General features: G+C 41.7%; 1 protein-coding gene across 3 annotated transcripts in view; it reads left to right on the plus strand.

Annotated features, from left to right (window-relative positions):
* The first annotated feature begins 3,757 nt into the window (after positions 1 to 3,757).
* Positions 3,758 to 24,655, plus strand: part of LRRC2 (leucine rich repeat containing 2) — a 285,275-nt gene continuing 264,377 nt past the window's right edge. For 2 of the 3 annotated variants that reach the window (XM_029617985.1, XM_029618005.1), the window contains exons 1-2: positions 3,758 to 3,880; positions 23,771 to 23,917. In XM_029617985.1, coding sequence (XP_029473845.1) covers positions 23,793 to 23,917 — 125 coding nt within the window. In that variant the 5' untranslated portion in view covers positions 3,758 to 3,880; positions 23,771 to 23,792. The remainder of the gene's footprint in view (positions 3,881 to 23,770; positions 23,918 to 24,655) is intronic. The other variant, XM_029617994.1, reaches the window with a different exon arrangement.

Genomic DNA, 24,655 nt, shown 5'->3' on the forward strand with positions numbered 1-24,655 from the left:
CTTAACTTTAGCAGTAGGGCTAACGGATGGTGGTAACAATAGCTCATACCCTTCTTGTTTGCTGAAATGCTAGAAATGAACTACTTCAAGCCCTGTAGAATAGAGAGAAACACCTTATGGAAAATGAATGACTCATTTCCTGGAATATTGCATCTAGGCAGCTGGAGATAAGAGGGGTTTCAGAGCCTTGAACAAACGCCAATTTAAATAAAATATTTAAGCACACAATGGAAACCATATCAGGACTGTAATCCCCTGAAAAGTCTGAATCAATTGCTTATTTGGACTCTTAGGGGTAAATTTTCAAAGACTTACATGTGGGCTGTGCTTATAAAATTGGCGTAGATGCGTATAGGCAACCTCTGTGCACAGAAAGTACATTTTCAGAAGGGCGGGAGTACCCATCTATTGTCGTTGGCATGGGGGAAAGAATACACGTACATAGTGGGCATCTTAAGAATGTTCCGGAGGGGTGGGGCTAGAGTGTAGAGTTTGGAAGTACATGCACATTTACATATTTTATAAATGGGATTATGCATATATATCATCAAACATGCACACATGCTTTCAAATGTGCTAATCAAGTCAGGGATATGAAATCTGATTTCTCTTTTGTCTGCAGCTTTTGGGAGGGGAGGGGGTCTGGAGCAAGTGGTGGAGGGTGTGGGTGAACTGGTGGAGAGTGTTTGTTAACTGGCAAAGGTCTGGATCAACCAGTGAAGGTCTCAGTGAACGGGTGCTTAGAAGTACATGCACAGATATTGCCATAAACAAGATATGCACACACATCCGCCAGCTTTATAAAATACCTGCCTTTACATATAAACTGGGGGTTATTATGGCGCATGTTACAATTATTTAACATGTAAAATATATGTGCATACTTTCATAAAATATTTGTGAAAGCTATATGCACCACTGCATTATAAATTTGTGCGTACACTGACATATATGTTTGTGTACATTTGAGGTAGGGATGCATGATATTTTATTAACTGTGTGGCTCTTGCTGCACAGTTTATAAAATAAAAGCATAAATCTAGATGTGCCATCTTATGCTTGTATTTATTTGATTTATTGTATGTGTTAAGTTATGCATACTGTTGAAAATTACCCTCTTCTAGACAATTCCTGATGCATAGATTGAACACAGTAACATCATAAATGATGGCAGATAAGAACCAACTGGCTAATTTTTAACTACATTTGACTGCAAATTTGTACTTAATGTTGCACTTAGTTAAATTCGTACTTAATGTTGCACTTAGTTAAATTCGTAGCAAAAAATGAACTAAAATTTTCACAATCATTGTTTCATAAGAAAATGCTTACTTGATTTAAGGGGCCAAGAAAGGAAAAGATACTAGTTACCTGTAGCAGGTGTTCTCTGAGGACAGCAAGATGTAAGTCCTCTCAGAGCCCACTGACCTCCCTTAGGCTCCGATGTAATAAACTGCGCTAAAGCTTCCGTGAGTTTTTGCACATACCTGCGCAAGTCTCCGTGCGTCCTTCCTGTGCTAGTCTTACGCGTGTGTGTAAAGTGGTCAGCATGGGAAAAACATGCACATAAACCTGCTTAAAAACCCATGGCTGGTTTTGTGCGAGGGCATGCAAAGGAGGGTAACAAACTATTCATGAGCAATGCAGGGAGCTACAATTTGGTTAGTGTGTTTTTTTGCATGTGGGTTTTTTAGCGCCTGGGTCAAGGCAGGAGTTAAGTAAAAGCGCGTGTCTGGAGGCCGGTTTCCTCTATTGCTGGCATTAGTGTGGTTGTGTGTTCGTGCAGCTCTGGGTTAATCATGGATTATTGTCACTTTTTCAGGATGCTATAGTACATTTTGCGGGTTGATTGAAGAAATCTCTGCTGCATTTCCCATGCTTACCAACATCCACTGGTACAGCCACCATACAATCAGAGACAGAACATGAAGGAGTTAGATATTGTTCTACCCACCTTCAGTCCCACTCCCAGACCACTATCTTCTTTACTGTTTTATGTAAGAGAAAGGATTTTACCCCATGAATCACTCGCAGGTCACATTAATGAGGGTTTCAGCACAGGTTTCTGTGTGGCTTATTACATATTGTTTTGACCACGTGCATTTGCGTGCATATTTTACTTTTGCATGGATTTTCTGCATGCATCTCATTTGCATACCCATCCTTTATTACATCCCTGCTTTTGCTAAATAAAATATGTGCAGACAACCACAGGTCTTATTATATTGGCCCCCTTAGTATTTCGCTTCATTAAAGAATGGAGAGGGTTCCCATGCGAAACCCATGATGTCTCTTGGTGAAACACTGGCCACATTGGCTTGTTTGTTGATTCCAATCAGGTCTCTGAGCCCAGGGATTTTTTCCAGTTAGATTGCTTGCTTAACAGACAAGTATTTATTCCTGGATTGATGAATTATGCCCCTTTTTGCATTTAAACCCCCCCCCACAATATATTATTTAAAAATTCACTTCTATCACTAGAAAGAAAATTTCACATTGTAAATTTGAAAGATATTAATTTGTTCATTACTAGATATGGAGGCTTGTTTTTTTTAAACCTATGATTGAACTCCATATAGCTGATGGATTTTGCAAATGTTCGAGCTATGAACTGATGTTTTTTTTCCTCCACTTATACACCAACTTACTGGTAAACAATATCTTAATTTTGATAAGGATTCTCTTGTCATCTATACCCACTCATACCTGTTTTCTGCTCCCCTGGAAATCAAATCTTCTTCAACGTCCTTCCCTCAGCACTGACAAACAGCACCCATGTGTCATGCTTATTTGTATACTCATTCATAGGAAGCAGGAAAAGTTAAGAGGAAATGAAAACTGAGCATGCTCAGTTTTGCTTGTCCATACTATTTAGCTTCATCTCAGAAATCATATGCTCACGCTACTGCATTTTCAGGATCTTATTTATTATAAATGCATGATTACACTAGCAGGGACATCTTTACTGTGTATATACTAAATCTTATTACTTCACTCATTAAGTGGCATTTTAAAGTGCACCTTAAAATGTTTTGCATAAGTCACTTTGTGTGCCTACATGCACCCATTGTAGTACTCCTGTGTGTGTAATGAATGCATCACTGGATCAGTTAAAATAAATATAAACCAATGTTAATCTTTTGCTTTTAAACAAAATCCTCTTTGAGACTGGAAATTATTACAGAATTGTCTCGCAATCAATCATAGCAGACAACATATGTGATTGATTTCAAATCTCATTCGAGACCTTAAGTCCATACAGGTTGCATACAATCAATTGTAGGACACCCAAAATGAAGACGCATTATCGACGTGCATTTTGTTCTTCCTTAGACCTTGAAAGGGAGTTTGCAGGCTCCTTTCCCTGCCCTTATCAATCAGAATTTCCGTGTTCCCTTTCTTGCTTTGACCAACGTCCTTCAGATCGATGATAACACTGTTCCTAACAGAGAAATTGCTGCTGAAAAAATTGCATCCAAAACAAGTATTTGCTTTGCATTAGCAAAAGTGCATAAGCATCTGTGGTTTGCAGAATGTCAGGTGAGGGGTTCTGATAACGTTAGAGTTTTATCAGTCTTTTCCCTAGTGCAAGACAGAAGCTATCCTATTAAATTTGCTCTCTTTCCAACCTGACTGAGTCGCATAGTGTAGATACTTTATCATACAGCAGTTCCTGGCTCACAGGCTACAGATCATGTTATCATCTTACAAATATAGCTTATTAGTGCAGCTAAAAGACTAGTCACGCTGGGAGGCTTAAACTCTTCTGGCTCTGTGTGAGCTGTGTTCCAGTTGTAAACAACCTCAGACCCTTCAGCTAACTGCCGTGTGCTCTGTATCTGGGAACTCTGGACAGACACTAGGTATTCATTAGTATTTGGTAAGTGATAACTTTTGTTGTTCCAAGTAAACATCTTCATGGCTCAAAAAAAAAATAAATAGTGAGCTGGCATTGATTTTAGTCTTTGAAGCTTTATTAACAAATTAGTGTTAATGAAGTGTACAAGAACTAAGACACCACACTAACACATCTTTAATTAGAATGACATGGTTCTGCTTTGAGGGGCAACAGTAGGTTTTCATTAAATTCTGAAAGCATGTTCACTGTAGCTATTTGTTTCCTGCCGAACATCATTGTAAATCACTCCTGCTATTACACCTGAAAGACATATTCGAGTATGAAAATGAGTTTTGGGCTGGGAGATGGGGCATAAGTCTTTGTTATCTGTCAAGTGTGAGACTCAAGTTGAAAAAGGAGTTACTATATCGGGCTTAGACATTTATGATAAAAGCTCTATCATTACTGTACTTAGCATAATGTGAAAGTGGGACAAAGTGTGACAGAAGATGGTAGAGGTCATGAAACTGAAGATTGAGGTGTATGCATATAAAAGGTACTACTGCACCTTCATGAATCAGAATATTTTTAATAAAGATATATATATATATATTTAAATTTGGACAACTGTATTTTCCTTTGTTTTTTAATTAACTAAAATAATAATTTGGAGCCATATTGTACCTTCAAAACAAAATCTCGTTTAATAGTTTAGAAACATGCATGCAGCCATCTCTGGGGTGCCTGGTCTGCTACTTGGATTTCAAAGCAGGAATGAGAGAGATTATTACAGTTGGGTAGATAATGGCACAGAGAGATAAAGGGACTTACCCAGGGTCACACAACCAAGCAGTGGTAAAGAGGAGACTAAGTTTGCATTCCAAGGTTTCTCCTGACTCATAATTTAGTGCTCTAACAACTGGAGCACACCCCTTCCTGCAAAGAACAGTGTTTTGAAATTGCGCTTCTACTTAAAGAAACAGTTACCCACCAAGCAACTTGCATGCTTCAAATCTTGTTTGTCCTCTTTTGGTCTGATTCCTGAATTTCCCTACCTTTTGCGCTCCTATATTTTTATTCTTGCCTGCCTATATTTTTATTCATATATATTTGTGGTTTTTAGGAGCAAAAGATATAGAACTCCAGTCACAATTTAATTATAAATAAAACAACGATATACTTGCCAGCAATTTAATATATTAACATTAACCAATAACAATACTTGAGCATTCACAATCCTATTGGGGGCACTTTTCAGTAGTTACAAAGTACATGTGCAGTTTTAACCTGCTTATGTTGCAGTTCGTATTCAAAGGAAAACAACCCTGCTAGTATCTCTTTGAAAATGAGCTGGTGTGAAGTACTTTTGTAGAAAGGGTGCCCTTACTTTGCAACTGATATTTGTGTGGTCAGGTGATTGGGAGAGGCGGCAACCCTGGGTTTGTCAATAGGCGCCCATTATATCTGTGCCTAGGATGGCAAACATTGACAGGCAACAGTATGGCTGAGGTTTGCTGCCTTAGAGCTCTTCTGAATCCCCTTCTGCAACCCCTGTAACAGACCCTTACTGGAGAGGGGAGGGGGAGGGAGGGTTAAGAGCACCAAAAATGTCTTGGGGGGTGGCAAAATTCTAAATCCATCCCTGAGGGGGGAGGGGGGCAAAATGGGAATGCATACATCATCTGAAAATCAAATGTGCACACATTGGAGTGGATTTTAAAAGGGTTCCGCGCGTAATATACACGCGTAATTACCCTTTAAAACCCCTCCTGCGCGCGCCCAGCCTATTTTGCATAGGCTTGGCAACGCGCGCAAGCCCCGGGACGCGCATATGTCCTGGGGCTTGAAAAAATGGGTGGCGCATGGGCGGGGAGGGGCAGGGCATGGGCGTGGCCAGGGGCCTCGCCACTGCTGCTGGGCCCGGGGATCGCGTGCCGGCACTTGGCAGGCATAAATAATAAAAGAAAGATAGGGGGCAGGGATTTAGATAGGGCTGGGGGGAGGGTTAGATAGGGGAAGGGAGGGGAAGGTGGGGTGGCAGAAGGAAAGTTCCCTCTGAGGCTGCTCCGAAATCGGAGCGGCCTCGGAGGGAACGGGGAAAGCCATCGGGGCTCCCCTAGGGCTCGGCACGTGCAAGATGCACAAGTGTGCACCCCCTTGCGTGCGCCGACCCCGGATTTTATAACATGCGCACGGCTGGGCGCACATGTTATAAAATCGGGTGTAGATTTGTCCGCACCGGGTTGTGCGCACAAATCTACACCCGCGCGTAGGTTACAAAATCTGGCCCATTGTTTTTCCTTCCCCGGCCAAAACACATCCCCAGCATTCACCAAGCTGAAAGCACACCTGCCATGGCAGCCGACATACACTGTTAATTGGACAGAGGAGAGCAATTTTTAGCCAGGCCACTTTAATTAAATAGTTGATGTGGATGGGATTTCCTAGATTGCAGGCAGTGGGCTCTTTCTGACATCTTGTTTCTATGTTTAACCAGGTAACTGGCTTTGAAAGCTGCCCTCTATCTCAGGGGTTCTCATCCCAGTACTTGGGCACATCTAGCCAAGTTTTTCAGGATATCTACAATGAAAATGCATGAGATAGATTTGCATACAGTGGAGGCAGTGCATGCAAATCTCTCTCATGCAGGTTTATTGTGGGTATCCAGAAAACCTGACTGACTAGGACTGGATTGAGAACCTTGAATTTATAATCACATTAAATTGTGATACAGTTGTCATTTAACAATAATTTGTGAATAGGAAGTTAAAGTTGCACCAGGATGTTTTGAATATAAATCTTGGGAATCCCATCTTGGATATGAGTCAAGCCATAGAGCACTTCACATTGATTATTTGGCACTTTTTTTTGTGTTTATTCCCTGGAGTTATTTAAATGCTTCCCTTCTGTCCTCCAGGGTATACATGTTTAGATCTTTAAGGAAACACAGAGGATTTCAGAATAAAAGTTCCATTTGGTCTACCCAGTTTTCCCATTTGTACCTGCCTATTATAGAATCACATTTATTCCTTGATCTGTGGTCTCCATCCTTCTGCCACTGTGCACCTAGCCCATGTTCGCTTGAACTCTACCATTGTTTTGGGTCCTATAACCTCCGCTAGAAGTCTTTTGCCTTTAGACCAGTGGTTCTCAACCCTGTCCTGGGGACCCCCCCAGCCAGTCGGGTTTTCAGGATTTCCACAATGAATACGCATGAGAGAAAATTTGCATAACATGCAAATTTTCTCTCATGCATATTCATTGTGGAAATCCTGAAAACCCGACTGGCTGGGGGATCCCCAGAACAGGGTTGAGAACCACTGCTTTAGACTATCTCCTTCTCCTTCTAATGTGAACACTGAGCAAAAGAATTTTAGGTATTTATTTTTCTGATCACCCTCCTCACTAAACCTATCCAGGTTTAGTGGTATGTGTGTTTAAATCATGAGTATGGGAGCTGATGTGCCTGTATGCAGGGTAAATCCCAGTAGTATGTACTTGTGAGAATGCCTGGGAGAAAGAAGTATGACTAGGTGGGAGACATATAGTGAGTGTGAGCAAGATCGGGCGACCATGGAAAGGACCACAAAATTGGGCTCTTGCCGCAGAATTGGCCAATCCTGGCCAAACTACTGTGGGAGACTGGGGACCTTTTATTAAAAAAAAAAAAAAAAAAAAAAAAAAAGCTTTGGTGGCAGTGGACTGTGCATATCCTCTCTCTCCTGCCCGCCCTGGAAGAGTAACATTGGTGGAAGTGGACGGTGCTATCCAGTCTCCCTCCCGGCCCCACCCATATCCCCTTTCTCACCGGCTCCTATGACTGCAAACAGATGGAGGAGGGAGGTCTTTCAGCTTCTCCTGAATGTTCTCCCTCATCCCCTGCTGGAGTCTGAATGGCTGCTTTGAACCACATGGTGTGGAAGGGGGGAACTAGGGTGAGTGAGGGGTTCATTGCGGGGAGAGATCCTTGATTCTCCATCCTCTCCTCTCCTCCCTCTCCCTCTGTCCTTCTCCATCCCTTATCTCTCTTCCCCTCCAGTCTAAGATTCCTTCTTCATTTCCCTCCTCTGCATTCTTCCTCTTTCCTCCCCAGCCCCAACCATTAAGATCCCTTTTCCTTTATTAATGAATCAATCAATAAAATAAATTAACTGGACACAGAAATGTCAGAAAATGATTTTATTTGTCTAAAGTAAAAAAAAAAAAGCATTATGTAAAATTATGCAAATTTGCCACAGAATTACTGCAGAATATTGAAAATCTGCCACAGGAAACTAGGGCCTCTGGCTGAGATGCTTGCCCTCTGATAGAGACGGTCAATGCTGATTTTCAACAGAAAAATGCCATAAGATGCTGCAGCAATTGTGGGTATTTGATTTGAAAAGCAGCAAGAAACAGAATTAAAATGGCACTTTTTGCCATTTTTCTGATTTCATTGCAATTAAAATAGAGCTATAGGAAAGAGTATAACATGGACAGGATCCTATGATTTTGCAGGGGAGGAAATGAAAACAAAGAAGAAATCCAGTGTTCCTCTTATAGGATAGAATGGGAACTCTTCAGGGTAATGAGAGAATATGTATTCAGGGTAGAGGAGGGCTTCAGGAGGTGAATAAAAGCGGTATATCTGAAAGGGGGGAAGTGATGCCTTAGTTGTGGATGGGACCATAGACAGAACAGAACTCTATAGGCTTCACTTCCTGCTTGCTACAAATATCTTTTCTTCTGCAAATTCCAAATACCTTTTGGAGAATTTGAAAACAGCCTGAATAACGACCAAATATCTCTTTTTATGACAGGAGACACTGAGGAAAACCTGATACTTGCCTTTAGTGATGAACGCACCCTTTAGTTTTTAGGACAGCCACAATGAATATGCATGGTATATACTGCATTAGGTCTGCAATGCATGCAGATATATCTTGTGCACATTCATTGTGGATCTCCGGAATACCAAACCTTCAGGCCTGGAATTGGTAAACATTGATTATATGGCACTTTTTTGTGTTATTCAGAAGGAATGCACAGGAGGTGAGCCCTTTTCAATGGAAAGGAGGCTCTGGAAAGAGGGGTCATGGGACGAGAGAGAAATTGGATAGATTCAGGATCCATCGAAGGAAATATTTCTTTTACAGAAAGAGCAGTGGACATATGGAACAGCTTTCTTATGAAGGTGATGTTGATGAGGACTGTATCAGAATTCAAGAAAGCATGGGACAAGCACAGAAGATCTCTGAAAGATAGGAAAGGACAGTAAAGCAGAGCAGGAGATGTGGATTGGCAGTATGGTCCTTATCTGCTGCCATGTTCCTTGTTTCTAAGTTTCTAAGATCCTGCACCAGGTTTGCCAGTTCATCTCTGACCGACCATGATTCCTCTGCTATGTAGTAGTGCTATTTCCGCAAGGATTTACTTAGTTTAAGCAGCCTGTGATAATTCAGCAGCTGACATTCAGCACCAAGCCAATTTCTATTGCATGGGCAGCACTTTTCCTTATGGGCAAGTGTACTTAGTACTGAAGAAACATAAGGCAAGCACAGTAGTTCAGATCTTTGCTGGGCGAAGTCCCCATTTTGAGTTTGCAAGCTTACGGATGATGTTGTTTCAGGTGGTGACCTTAGTCCTAATATTTTATATTTGCACCTTGAAGGAAAGTGGTGCAGGGTCTCTCAGAAGCAGACTAGATTTGCGCAGTAGATAAAATGTGCGCCATTCCAACTGATGTTTAATTCTTTATTTGCATTGTGATTGTGTAGATGGGGGAGGCTGACATGCTTTCTATGGATTTCGTTGAAGTTGATTAACAATATTGAGGCCGATATTCAGCTGGCTGTCTGCGGGTGAAGTTAACTGGACAACTTTGTCTGGTTAACTTTATCTGGATAGTCAGCTGAAAAGCTTAGGCTGCATACCCGGTTTAAATGTAACTGGACAAAGCTGTCTGGTTCACTCTAGATCTGCTATTTGGTTGACCAGCATTGCCATGTTAACTTTGGCCATCCAGCACTGAATATCAGTGCCAACTGACCACAGTTAAACTATTTATTTATTTAGGTTTTTTTTATATACCGGTCTTCTTGCATTAGATGCAAATCAAATCGGTTTACATTGAACAATTAAACTTGCTTGAAAAAGCATTACATGTAACAAAGAACATCCAAACATGAAAAAACCTGTAGGAACAATAATAAAACATGGAGTTTGAATTATTCATCTTAACCAGATGCCTTACAGAAAAACCAAAGAGGGATTTAAAAAAAAAAAAAAATTAAAAATTAAATAACATATGGAAGTATCAAAGGAGCACTGAGAGGATAAATTATGAGAGAGGATGAGGGCTTGAGAGGGAAGTTGGAAAAGAAGAACAGAGGGACCAGAAAAAGGTAGAAACGAAAGTATTAGAGGGAGGAAATAATACAAAAGAACAAACAAATCAAATTTGACATGGTAAGTCTACAGTAAGAAATCAGGGAAATGCTAGATTAAATAGCCAAGTTTTCAGTTTTTTCTTGAAGGACTGATGGCAGGGATCCTGTCTAAGGTCTGGTGGAAGTGAGTTTCAATAAGAAGGACCTGCCGTGGAAAGAGCTCTTTTTCTTAGTGGAGTTTTGGCTTGAGGGACAAAAAGGGAGCCTTGATAAGCTTTTCTTATTGTTCTTATTATTATTTTCTGCATCCCGGGAACACCCCCAGCGCTAGAGCTTTTTGGCTAGCTAAAGTTTTTCCTGGCAATGATTTTGCCTGGAAAGAGTTTAGCTGGTGAGCATGGAGATGTGTGTGTTGGTGAGGATGTGGGGGGGGGGGGGGGGGCGGGGGGAGAATTTTAAACATCAGGGTTTGTCCAGCTAATTCCTAAAGTTAGCCAGACAAACCCTTTGAATGTTAGGGATGTGAATCGTTTTCCATATCGTCTTAACGATAGAAATCGTGTGGCAGGGCAAGAAAATCGTCTTAGGCACGATTTTTTAGTTAAAAAATCGTTAAAAATCGTTTTTTCCGATTAGTGCGCACTAACTCGAGTTAGTGCGCACTAACGGGAGTTAGTGCGCATTAACTGAAAATGATACAATTTGACACTTTTCAGGTCAGTTAAGGTCAGTTTAGGAATGAATATGTATTCCTATTGGCTGCCCTCTTATTTATTCATGTTACCAAGTTTCCTACTGACAGTATATGGGGGATGGGAAATGGAAACAGTTGGTAGCTTGACAAAACAAGTAATGTGATCAGTCAATGTGACTAGAACTTGTGCCCTAACCCTGATACCAGGGGTATTGTGATCTTCCTGCACACAGTGCCCTATCCCTATTAATACCAGGAGTGTTGTGATCTTCCTGCACACAGTGCCCTATCCCTAATACCAGGGGTGTTGTTATCTTCCTGCACACAGTGCCCTATTCCTGATACTGGGGGTGTTGTGATCTTCCTGCACACAGTGCCCTATTCCTGATACCGGGGGTGTTGTGATCTTCTTGCACACATCCCGGTATCAGGGATAGGGCACTGCGTGCAGGAAGATCACAACACTCCTGGTATTAATAGGGATAGGGCACTGCATGCAGGAAGATCACAACACTCCTGGTATTAATAGGGATAGGGCACTGCATGCAGGAAGATCACAACACCCCTGGTATCAGGGATAGGGCACTGTGTGCAGGAAGATCACAATACCCCGGAGGAGTGAGGGTCAGGCAGCTCCCCCCTGTCTGTGAAGCCAGCCTCTCACTAGTAATGCAGGGAGGGAGCTGTCTCAGACTTCACCATCCTCCCCCCCCCCCTCACCCACACACCATTCACTAGCTGGGACATGGGGGAAGTCAGGAGTGAGGGTCAGGCAGCTCCCCCCTGTCTGTGAAGCCAGCCTCTCACTAGTAATGCAGGGAGGGAGCTGTCTCAGACTTCACCATCCTCCCCCCCCCCCTCACCCACACACCATTCACTAGCTGGGACATGGGGGAAGTCAGGAGTGAGGGTCAGGCAGCTCCCCCCTGTCTGTGAAGCCAGCCTCTCACTAGTAATGCAGGGAGGGAGCTGTCTCAGACTTCACCATCCTCCCCTCCCCCCTCACCCACACACCATTCACTAGCTGGGACATGGGGGAAGTCAGGAGTGAGGGTCAGGCAGCTCCCCCCTGTCTGTGAAGCCAGCCTCTCACTAGTAATGCAGGGAGGGAGCTGTCTCAGACTTCACCATCCTCCCCCCCCCCCCCTCACCCACACACCATTCACTAGCTGGGACATGGGGGAAGTCAGGAGTGAGGGTCAGGCAGCTCCCCCCTGTCTGTGAAGCCAGCCTCTCACTAGTAATGCAGGGAGGGAGCTGTCTCAGACTTCACCATCCTCCCCCCCCCCCCTCACCCACACACCATTCACTAGCTGGGACATGGGGGAAGTCAGGAGTGAGGGTCAGGCAGCTCCTCCCTGTCTGTGAAGCCAGCCTCTCACTAGTAATGCAGGGAGGGAGCTGTCTCAGACTTCACCATCCTCCCCCCCCCCCTCACCCACACACCATTCACTAGCTGGGACATGGGATAAGTCAGGAGTGAGGGTCAGGCAGCTCCCCCCTGTCTGTGAAGCCAGCCTCTCACTAGTAATGCAGGGAGGGAGCTGTCTCAGACTGGTATCAGGGTTAGGGCACTGTGTGCAGGAAGATCACAACACTCCTGGTATTAATAGGGATAGGGCACTGTAAGAGATGACTGTAGTAGATTGAATAAAGATCTGATGTTTCTGCTCTCCTCACACCAAACAAAAACAACACACAAGCAGAGAAGCCCTTCTTACAAAGCTGAGCTAGTGAGTTAAGTAGGAGGAAAAGTAAACATACTTGTGCCAGTGTGGCTACTTAAAAAATACACTTGCCAACAATCAATTACATATATTTGAACTGTGTACAGTTCCAGCCAGGACCACCTTTCTAAAATGCACAGTGATTGGCAAATTCAACATGCACTAGCATTACAGGTGCCTGCTAACAAAAATAATAAACAAACAAGTTCTAGTCACGTGAGTGCTGATCATTACATTACTTTTTTTGTCAAGCTTCCAACTGTTTCCATTTCACATCCCCCCAACCATTACCTCAGTATTAGCCTTGGTAACATCAATAGATAAGAGCACAGCCAGCCAATAGGAATACATACATACATATTCATTCCTAAGTGACCTTTACTGACCTGGGAAGTGTGAACACTTTGTTTCATTTTCTGTTGGTGTTCGTTAGTTTCCAGTTCCATTTCCCATCCCCCCAACCATCACCTCAGTGGTAACCTTGGTAACATCAATAGATAAGAGGGCAGCCAGCCAATAGGAACACATATTCATTCCTAACTGACCTTCAGTGACCTGGAAAGTGTTTATTTGTATCATTTTCAGTTAGTGCGCACTAAATCGAGTTAGTGCGCACTAACGGGGAGTTAGTGCGCACTAACTCGAGTTAGTGCGCACTAACACGATTTAACGATTTTTAACGATAAATCGTTAGAATTTCTATTGTATCGTGTTCTATAACGATTTAAGACGATATAAACATTATCGGACGATAATTTTAATCGTTGAAAAACGATTCACATCCCTATTGAATGTCGACTCCACAGTGGTCACTCAGCCTGGCTAATCAATATATGTTTGACTTCTGCTTGCAACTCTAATTGCCAGGTCATTGGTATAAGTAAAGCTCTATGTACTGAAATGAGTTGGTTGATAATTCATGGAGATATGAAAAAAGGAGTAGTGCAAAAACATCTCCTTGTGGTAGGCCATTCCATCGTAGGTGCCAATATCTGCGTTTAGCATGATAATTCCTATTTTTAAAACAGGTAGGAGGTAGTCTCAACTTTTACAATAATTATGAATTGTGTTTATGTGCAAATTTCTTGAATACTAAGGGTCATCTCTGTCACTGACTATGAAATACTAGGAATGAAAAGTTATCACTGGGATAGGTCCCTCAGCACAAAACGTTTGTTCACCAGTGATAGTAGAAATCTCTTTAGTCATATCTATGAAACTCTTTACATATGCAATATATAAGAATATTATTATTATCATTAATATTATATATGTTCCAAGCGTCATTGATTGCAGTGCGTTTTGTGAAGTACATCCTGAGAGGGCAGGTTCTCATTATCTGTCAAACTAATAAATCATAAGCCAAGCTGTCACAATACCAGTATAGCAATGTAATACATCATTGGAGCAAGATGTACTGATGATGTATAGTAGTGCTCAGAAAAAGGTGTTCAGGTCCACATTTAATATAGTTGCAGGGCAAAAGTCTGCAATAATACATAATTTTCAGATTTTTCCCATAGGTCTAAAAATTGGACACGGGGAAAAAAGACTGATTTTGTACTTGGCTACCAGTACTGCTTCTCCAGTGGCAAAGAAAAATGCTTCCGAAAGATATGTTATGCTACCTAAACCATTATTTACCTCCATTACATAATAAAAGGCCAGATGTGCTAAAGGGGTTTTTTTTTTTTTCATTTTTTTGTCTGTGGGGAAAATATCTAGTACATGTGGCCTAAAATGATGTTACAGGTGAAATGAATGAGTATTTACTTCTGAGACAAGGATAATACCTGGCATTTCTTTTATGTTCATGCAGGAGTATGGATGTCAAAATTCAAGCAGTCTGTCCACATTACCAAAATGAAGAGGGCAAATATAAGAATTTCTCTTTAATTTTTATTGCATGAAGAAGGACTTGCAATTCTGAAGAAAAAAAAACATTACAGGTCACGTTTTAGGCAATAGCATCTCTAGACATAAGTATTGTGGATGGTAACAGAGGGCAAGTTAAGTTTGGAGGGGGACATGCCAAAATGTCTGTGTAAGGATCTGTTCTTTTTTTTTTCCCAATAAGGCCTGCAGTAATATTTGTAGTGTTGCACTTTCTCATGTACAGGTGCTGCTGTTTTGAGTCCTAGGAGTTGATGCTGTTATGTTATGGCAGGGTTGCTACATAGGTTCAGAGTATCTTTTTTGTAGGGTTTTGAGTGACTTCACAAAGTTTCTGGTAGTGCAAGGTGCTTTTGTAGCTGTTATTGAGGTGACATCAGGTTTTGAATATTTTTTTTTGTATGGAGAGTTGTAAGGGGAAACATCCTAGGTCAATTGTTGGGGGAATTTGTGTGGATGCAGTGTGTTTTACAAAAATAGAGGTTCAAGGTCTGCCTGTGTGTGTGTGTGTGTGTGCAAAAATGAATTGGTGCCTGCCTGGGGTGTGTGTGTGTGTGTGAGAATGAATGTGTGCATGTCTGCGGGGTGGGGAGGAGCAGTGTGAGAATGAATGGGAGCTTGCTTGGGTGTGTGCATATGTGAGGGAGCCAGTGAGAGTGAGAGCCTGTGTGTGTGTGTATGAGAGAATCCGGGGGAGTAAGAGCTTGTGTAGGGTGTGAGGTGGGAGAAAGAGAGGGTCTTAGAAATTGAGCATGTCTCAGTGTCTATGAGAGAGATTGTATGTATGTGTATGTGACAGTGTATGTGTGAGAAAGAATGGACATGCGAGTACGTGTGAGAGAGAGAGGATAAAGTTTGTGCACCCTCTCCCCCCAATCCAAAACAATTTTAGGGTGACTGGAAATCAAAAGATATCAGGTATGGAGAGTGGGGAATATTTTTTATTCCTATTAGTTTTAACTGATGAATGTTATTTGATGTATTTTGTTTTGAAATATTTAATTGTTTTTTTGAGAACATTAAAATATTGTTTTTGATGCCCTGTTCATCAGCCATTTTGAAATATTTATTCTTTCTATTAGTATAGTTTTCTATTATGATTAATGTTATATTTCTTGATTTATTATTGTTTTATGAGGAAAGATGTTTTTTCTATTTTTCCATTGTTGCACTGCATGCAGGTCTGACTTCATGCAGTTTCCAGTTCAGTTTTTGTCTGCACATTTCTGTTTACATTTTATTCTATATTTGGTGTTAATCTGCCTGCGTTCTACACAGGGGTGGCTCAAGGCAATGTGCTGCCTGAGGCGGGGACCACATATCGCCTCCCCCCTAATTTAAACAAAATACACCCCCCCCCCCCAAGACTCATGAAAGCCCTGTTGGTAAAGCAGGGGGCCCGGGAGCAATCTGCCACTCCCGGGCCATGAGCTGCCACTATCCAAAATGGTAACGGTGACCTTTAGCCCCTACCATGTGACAGGGGTACCGGTGCCATTGGCTTGCCCCTGTCACATGGTAGGGGCAGATTGCTCCCGAGCCCCCGCTGGACCAACAGGGGTTTTTGTGAGTCTTGGGGGGGGGGGGGGGGTTGGGAGGGTGGTGAGATGGGGAGAAGCAGGGTGAGGCAGGGCCTGGGCAGAATTTTGAAGCAGCACTTTTTGCTGCTTCAAAATTCTGCTTCCTGAAGCGGATGCCTCACCCTTCCTCATTATAGAAATGCCCCTGATTCTACATGTATGATCAAAGGGACGTATTCTGCTGGCATGTAGTTTCTGTGTAGGGATACAGCAGCTTGACTTGTTTTGTTTTCCTAATAGGAGGTGTGTTGGTGTTTTAGAACCTGCTGTCATATTTGTAGTGTTGTCTTTTCAAAGGTAGGGTTGTTACTGCTTGTGTGCTAGCATTTAGTGCTGTTTTGGTATGGAAGTTTATTTAATTATTTTAAAATATTTCTAGGCCACTTATAGCAAACATATTGTACTAAGCAGATTGCAATGTAAACATAAAATACATCATAATAGGTTTAATATATTATTATTGTTATTCAGTTTACTCATGGCTTTCTGAGGGCTCTGCCCACATCAAATGCATTTTACCATAGCCCTAATAACAAATGTCTTTTTTGCACAGTTTTCTAGTTGGCACCACTGCAGTGCATGTAAAAATAATATACATGTTGCTGTGATATTTCTACCTTGGAATACTATGAATATCTTTTTTCATGTACAATCTGTTATTATAAATGCACAGTTTTTAATTGTGTGTGGTGAGGATTAATCTGTAAAGTTTGCCTAGTGCACCTGATTTCCTTGCACCGAACTGGAGAGAGTGTGCCACACACTGACCCCCCCACTATTCACCCATTTCTCACTTCTCCAGGTGGCAAATGCTGCGGAAATGTGGGAGGCAGGTTGTAGTGTTCCTGGGAGGGTAGCAGGGTTTCCAGATTCCAAGAAATATCATCAGTGATGCCATGTCTGCTATTTCTTTGGGAATTCTGACCCTTCCTTTCCCCCTTCTATAGCATTTCCAATCACCGGAAGGGCCAGAGTGTCCAACGGGACTCTCTGCCCCCCATGACCCTCTCGATGATTTGATCTGTGCTTTGTCTTTGGGGCAGGCGGGGTATGGGGTGCCATTTCATCCCTCACCTCAGGCAGCAGATTGCCTTGAGCCATCCCTGCCCTGAGCTATTTGGTTAGTAGACAAATTTAAACTGATAGTAGCTCTTAGAACTGTGGTTTTCTTTTTTAGTATTCTTTCCGACTGAATTTGCCTCTCGGTCCTCTTTCAATGTTGTGGACTGGATTTGAGAAATTGTTTTGTATAATTTTATATTATTGCTTTCCTTTATAATAATGTGTCAGGGATTAATCCCATGTTTTCTGTAAAGCATGTATGCTTGTATTTGAATTGTGGAAAATTATAAATAAAGAGTTAAAAAGAAACAGAAATTTCATTTTTGAGTTCCTTCAGTACCCTAGGATGCATACCATCCGGTCCAGGTGATTTGCTACTCTTTAGCTTGTCAATCTAGCCTACTACATCTTCCAGGTTCACAGTGATTTGGTTCAGTTCATCTGACTCATCACCCTTGAAAACCACTTCCGGAACTGGTATCTCCCCAACATTCTCAATAGTAAACCCGGAAGCAAAGAATTAATTTAGTCTTTCTGCAATGGCCTTAACTTCCCTAAAAGTCCCTTTAACCCCTCGGTCATCTAACGGTCCAACTGACTCCCTCACAGGTTTATTGCTTCAGATATATTTAATAAAAGGTTTTTTTTTTTAGTTTTTGCCTCTATGGCCAACTTCATTTCAAATTCTCTCGTCGCCTGCCTTATCAATGCTTTACACTTAACTTGACAATGCTTATGCTTTTTCCTGAAAAATATTAAATAACTTTCCTATCTGGGAATTTTAGTTTTGTGACTGGGTTAGTTATGGTATCTCTTTTCTTTCTTCTCCAAAGTTTTTTTCCATGGTTTCCTTTCCATTTTTCATTTCTTCTCTCCTTCTTTCCCTACATCCATCTTAGACATTGCTCTTCCCCTGTCATCTTTTTCTTTATTTCTCTTTTCTCTGAATTTCTATGTATTCACAGCTAAATTTTACCCCTCTTCTCTGTTGTGCTGGAGGTGGACCCTTGGCCTAGCACAGGATTGGTACGGCCCTCTGGTCGGACCCAGAGAGCGCCTGCCACCAGGAGGCAGAACAAATAAGGAGACAGAGGCTAGCTGAAGCTTCGCCAATAACAGTCTGGGGTTTCTGCAGGTTGAGCCCTTGGGTAATCGGACCGCCTGGACTTAGGTGGGCCTTGGATGGTCTCCCAGAGAGGTAGCAGAGGGGTGTGACCACCACGAGCAAGGGTGCACGGCTGATGTAGAGGTGATGGACCAGACCGAACTGGAAGTTCTGGAGACCTCAAGGAGGTAACAGTTCAGGAAGGTTCTCCGGGCAAGATAGGCAGCACCTGCGGGTCTAGTCAGGTGAAGGCCGTGGGTGGATTCCAAGCAGGTTGGTCCGGTAGCCTCAGTAGGCCAGAAGAGAGTGTCTGAGTGAAGCGCAAGGGTCAGAGCCAGAGTATCAGTCCAGAAGTGGTCAGCCAAAGCAGGGGTCAAATTCCAAGGTCAGTCTGAGCGTCAAGGCAAGCGACGAAGAGAGTAGTCAAGGCAGCTGATGAAGAGAATAGTCAGACAGGCCGAGGTCAGTACCAGAGATCAGTCCAAGGAGGTACTACCTGAGTATGGATACAGGAACACACAGAGACGCTGGAGCAGGGAGATGCTGGAACAAGGAGACGCTGGAACAAGGAGACATTGGAACACAGAGTTAGGCAAGCTTACTACACCACGGTGTCAACCCGATTGCCAAGGCAAGGTCCTGGGGACAGGGCCTCACTATTTATCGTGAGACTAAGTGATGTCATCACTTCGCATCCAGATCCGGTTTCCCATGCTTGGCCCTTTAAATAGCTCTCGGGCCGTCGGCTGCCACTAATAAAAATGGCGCCGATGGTCCTTTGACCTTACCATGTGACAGGGTAACCGTGCCATTGGGATTAGTTTTAAAGGGTCGGGGTGGTTTAGGGGTTATTTTTGTGTGCCGTTTTTCCCGCCCTCCCCCAAAACGATAAGAGAACCCCCACAAACAATTTCTGACGATTTTGAAAATATCGTACGATATTTTCAATCGTCAGAAGCATGATTCACTTCCCTACTAAAGAGCCATGATTTCAGTTCCCATTTGAAACTCTTTCTTTCTGTTGTCAGACGTATTGAGTCTGGGAGAGTTCTATAGCTTGGGGCCCGCTATGGAAAACATGCAGTCTCTTATTTGCATTGTGTGTGCTCCATGTTGTAGGCATTTTTAAAAGTCCTTTCTCTTGTGATGTTAGGGCTCTCTGTATGGTGTGTATGGTTGAAGAGTCACTCCTAATAGGCATGGGTTAATGTTGACGATGATATTACAAATTAAAGTCAATATAGTGAATTCTGTATTGTACAGGAAGCCAGTGCAGTGCTATCAGCGAGGGGGTGACAAGGTCAAATTTCCTTGTCCCTAGTAGCAGTCTGGCTGAGGCATTTTGTAGTAGTTGTAAAGGTTTTATGAGTCCAGAGGGTAGGCCTAGTAATTGGGAGTTGCAGTAATCTATGTCATGCATTGTTAGTAAAGGTTTCAGTTCATATAATATTCAAAGCTTGGAGTATCCTGTTTTAAGTAGTTTGCTTATATGCCTTTTCATTGACAAATTTTCTGAATATTGCCCTGTAACTGGATAGGACACCTACAAAACTGGCCCAACACTGATAGTATTGTGATTAACTTTACCACAGCTTTTCCGCAGAAACCCTAAGTAGCTTGACATTTTTTTTTCTTATCTTTCCTTGAGCTGCATGGGAAATTTTTTCTCCAATTGCACTCCATTTTCAGATTTTTTTTGTAGGTACTCTGCTCTGGATCACTGCTACTTTTCCTTGTCAGCGTTGGTGGTAGCTGGGACTCTGAGGAGCCGGCCAATGCAATAAGACACGAGTTGAAAACGGACGCTCGCATTGAGCGCTCATTTTCCTAACGTTCACGTAGCCACATCTCCTGGGCAGCTGATGAAGTATTTAAATGAGGGGCTGTGAAAAAAAGGATGCGCTAGGGGAGAATTGTGCATCCCTAGCACTCAAATGCATCAGTCGCTCACAATTGCAATGGATGCTCAATACGAGCGTCTGTTTTTATCCTGCTTCTTCTGGACAATTTTGCTGTGGTTGCTGAAGATGCCCATAGCTAAGTGCCCCTTGCTAGGGGCACCTGAATTGTGCATCTAGGAGAATTTTGTTTTAAATCAAGCCAATATACATTTATTTTTCAACACTGCAAGCAGTAACTTTGTGTCACAATAATACTAAGTAGGATGAACCACAGAGGACCATATTGTTTGATTTTTCATGAGCCCTTGACTTGCAGATTGACTCCAGGGCTGGAGTTAAATTTGCCGCATTAAAAAGTGTGAGTTAGGTGCCCAGCAATTTTCAGCATTGGGAGGTAATAGCTAATAGCCTCATCTACATGGAATTTATATGTGATGGGCGCTATTGGCTATGCATTTGTTTGGGCACGAGTTTTGGATGCCCTAATCTCCTTATTGCATTGGGTGTTAGTCTAACGTGTCCAAAACATGTGTCCAACTGTGTGTAAACCTGTGCGCTAGGCTAGCAGCACTTTATTGCAGCGGCCCCTGAGTGGGAAAAATGTAGCTACTCTCAAACATTAGCATCTTCCCTCTGCTTCACCCCTTCCCCTACCAGCATACATTCTCCTTCTGCCTCTCCTCCTTCCTTTCCCCTATCAGTTTGAGTTTACCCTCTTCTGCTGCCCACCAACATTCTCTGTTTAACTGTGTGAGTTTGGTGGGCTGCATCACATCTACATCTGGGAGATCTGAATTCAGTTATGCAAATTTTCATAACAAACTCTTAAAGACTGAAAAGACAGTGTAACTTTAGCTGTGCTCAACTTTAAACTTTCAAGGCCTTCAATGTGTCATGTTTGATGGTACCAAGGGAACAGACTGCTGCGGTCCCTTCATTCTATTGGAAAAATTAGCCATTTAGTCCTACTCTTTGTTTCTTTTCTTTTAACAAGTTATCAATCCACGATAGGATATTTATTCCTATCTCATGACTTTTGAATTTCCTAATTAGTCTTTATCAAATGCCTTTTGAAAATCCAGATTCACTTGTATCAACTGGCTGGCTCTTATCTACATCTGCATTTCAAAGAATTCTAATAGATGAATAGGGCATGGCATCCTTTGGCTAAATTCATGCTGGCTCTTTCCTATGAATCCATGTTTAGCCTCATGCCCAGTAATTCTGTTCTTAACAATAGCATACACCTTTTTTACCCAGCACCAACGTCAAGCTCAGTGAGCTGCAGTTACCAGGATGACTCCTGGAGTACTTTTTAAAAAGCTGTTCTCCAGACTTCATGTACAGTGGCAGATTTGAACAATAGGTTACAAATTACCAGTATCAGGTCAGACAGTCTGCAATTTCATACTTGAGTTCCTTTAGAATTCTGGAGTGAATACCATCAGGTTGTACAAAGATTGGAGTGTCTGATTCATATTTGATAAGCAAGATGCACTCTATGATAACATCGCATATGTTTGAAATTGATGTGGCTACATAGTCCCTATGGGATTATACTGTTTGAGTCGATGGAGAATGAATATGTCATAAAAGATTTGTATCCATGTAAATGTTTCTAAAATGCAAGTTTTAATATGTGACTTGTGACTGAATGAATGTGACAGAGACAGAGGGAATAAAGGTGTGAATGAAAAGAATGGTTAGCCTTCATTAGCAAAAAAGAGATAATTTGATTGGGTATTTGGATATTGTAGTTAGGGAAGCCAAAATCACTTTTACAAGTCTAATACTGCTATCCCAAAAAACAGCACATGGGAATTTTTAGAAAGTGAAGAAAAATAGATCTTTTCAAAAAATGTTTAGGAAAGGTGATATCTTTGGTTAAAGGTTTGATAGGAGACAAATTTATAGTTTTCCCAAAGCTAGAACAGCATCTTAGAGCATTATAATCATTCTCATTGATAAGGATCTGAGCTACATGGCTGCATTAGTGCTCTGGCCCAGAGTTTATTCAGGCTTGATGCAGAAGCAAGCCAAAAGGCAAATAAAATGATGCATATATACTTTGGTGAATCAATCTTGTAGGCCTAAGGATAATTCCATGGCATTTTTAAAAGGTGAGTGTTACCATCTGTGGTGGGAAAAGTGACACAAGCCCTTTAAAAGCAGTTTTTGCACAGGAAAAGTCTGACTGTAAATAGAGGAAGGTTGTTCAAAATTTTGTAGATGTGTCATCTGATAGAATAAGAGGGTACATTCCAGCTATCTTTACTATTATAAAAAAAAAAAAGTGGAAACAAAGTCATAATCAATCCTATAGGAAGTACTAAGGCTGCCTAGAGCAGGAACAAATAATTTCATATCTGAACGCTCTCAAAGGTGAATAAAGGTGCATGTGCATTTGATTGAGAAGTTGCTTATGGACATGTCTGCGAGCATAGTGGAAGGCATTAAAAGAACATCTATGGGGCAGCCATGTGAAAGGACTTGGATTTAATTCCCAGCAGATGTCTTGGGCTCCCCAGGTTGGCCATGGCTGGGGATGCTGCAGAGCCCTGGGTGGGGAGTAATAGTCATTGTGCAATGGTGACATTGAGTGGCCAGATATGAGGTCCCCCTGATTGCAGAAAGAACCCCTGGCCAAGGACTTTCACTGCAGTGACTGGACTAAAGTAGGTATTTGTGCATATATATTCATAGCTGGAGATCCCAGCCCTCATTCTAAGTTGGAGGCCCAAAGGAGTGGAAGAAACTGATGGGTAAAAAAAATAAGGAGCATCTACATTGCCTCCTCCTACATGCTCCAAACACCTTTTTCAGATGATGAGTATCTTTTTTTTTCTCTGTGTCAAATATTTTGTGAATATCTCCTTTTTTTGATAGTTGCTATTGGTAAAACCCAGATATTTCCTGCAATTTGCCCTACAGTGTGAAAAATAGTTTTGGTTAATTGATTCCAAAATAACTTAAAGGCTGTTGTGATTGTTGGCAAAATGAGAATTTGAAACAATTGAAAAGAGGCATCTTGCTATTCCAGTATGCAATTGCTTTGCTTGTTTATTTATTTTTTTTAACTACACACTAGCTAACCTTTGTATCCAGCTATGCTGCATCAGCAAAATTATGGAGCACGGAACACGCAAGATTCAGTAGCAGCTCAGCAGGACAGGTCTAAACCTATTGCTTCCTTTCAAGCTTCTTTATTGCAGTACCATAATAATGATTTCCAGCAATTCCCAAATGCTTTAACATTTTTCAAATGAAATGTAATTCACCTGGCATAAAGAGAATTCACACTAAGTGTACATTAAATAAAAGAGTTTATTCTTTTACCAAGTGTTCATGTATGAGAGAGAGTGTCATTTGAGAGTACAGAAGCCCATTTGGTCTCTCCTGACCGTTGAAAATAAAAAGCTGTATCTATTGACCGACCATGGTGTGGTCTTTTCTCTGTTGCCAGTGTAACAGCAATTACTGAAGAAACGAATGCTTTTCATCCTACTGTTTGTTTTGCTGCAATTTCTACGGAAATTAACTTAATTAATGGTGGTTTTTCCTTCTTTAGAATCATTAATCACATCTTAATGCTGTACTTTCAGGGAAATCTTAAATATCAGCTCAATGGCCCGTGATGTGATAGTATTTGATTTTTCTCTCATAAGAGGGCTGTGGGAAATCCGGGCCAAGAAGTACAAAGAACGAAGGAAGAAAGAAAAAGAAAGAATGGAGAAAAGCTCTTTGGAAAAGTAAGTTAATGTTCTATAATTGTCAATACTTTATTTATTTGAAAATGTCTATTGCTATCTAAAATTCTAAGCAACTTAATTGTATTTTATTGCTTTGTTTTCAACTGTCTGTTTTCTTAAAGCTGCAAGCAATTGATTTAGTCCGTTAAGATGCATAGATATTAATTACTAGAAATGGGCCTAAAATCATGCATATTATTTGAATAAATTGTCCTGGTTTCACGGAAGCAAACTTCAGAAACTAAAAGGGTCATTTATTAAAATGCTATAAGGTGTTTTCGCATGCGTTAAGGGCTTATCGCATGCGAAAGGTGCCCTTAACGCATGCGATAGCACCATATTGTATGGTGCGATGCAAATCTGAAAAAGAGGAAGAGTGGGCTGGGTTTACCATTTTGTATGGCTTTAACTACACCTTTTTCAGTAGTGTTAAGCTGTGTGATAGCTTTATTGCATTTTGTGATGAGAGAGAGAGAGAGAGAGAGAGGTATTAGTGTAGGGGTTAGGGGCCACTTTAACATTCAAAGTGAGACGTACGAACAGAACAGTGGTCTCTTGTGAAGATTTGATGACCCTCGGAGTAAGAAAACTCACCCGAAGATGAGATTTGTGCAGTGTTCTCTCAACCTAGCTTGATGTCCAAGTGGCCCCTAACCCCCTACACTAATACCTAAACCTCACCTCGAGTTACTAGGTGAGCCTCCCATAGAGATATAAATACCTATCTAGTTTTGGGGC

The sequence above is a fragment of the Rhinatrema bivittatum genome, chromosome 1 (genome assembly GCF_901001135.1).
Source record: "Rhinatrema bivittatum chromosome 1, aRhiBiv1.1, whole genome shotgun sequence".
Lineage (NCBI taxonomy): Eukaryota > Metazoa > Chordata > Amphibia > Gymnophiona > Rhinatrematidae > Rhinatrema > Rhinatrema bivittatum.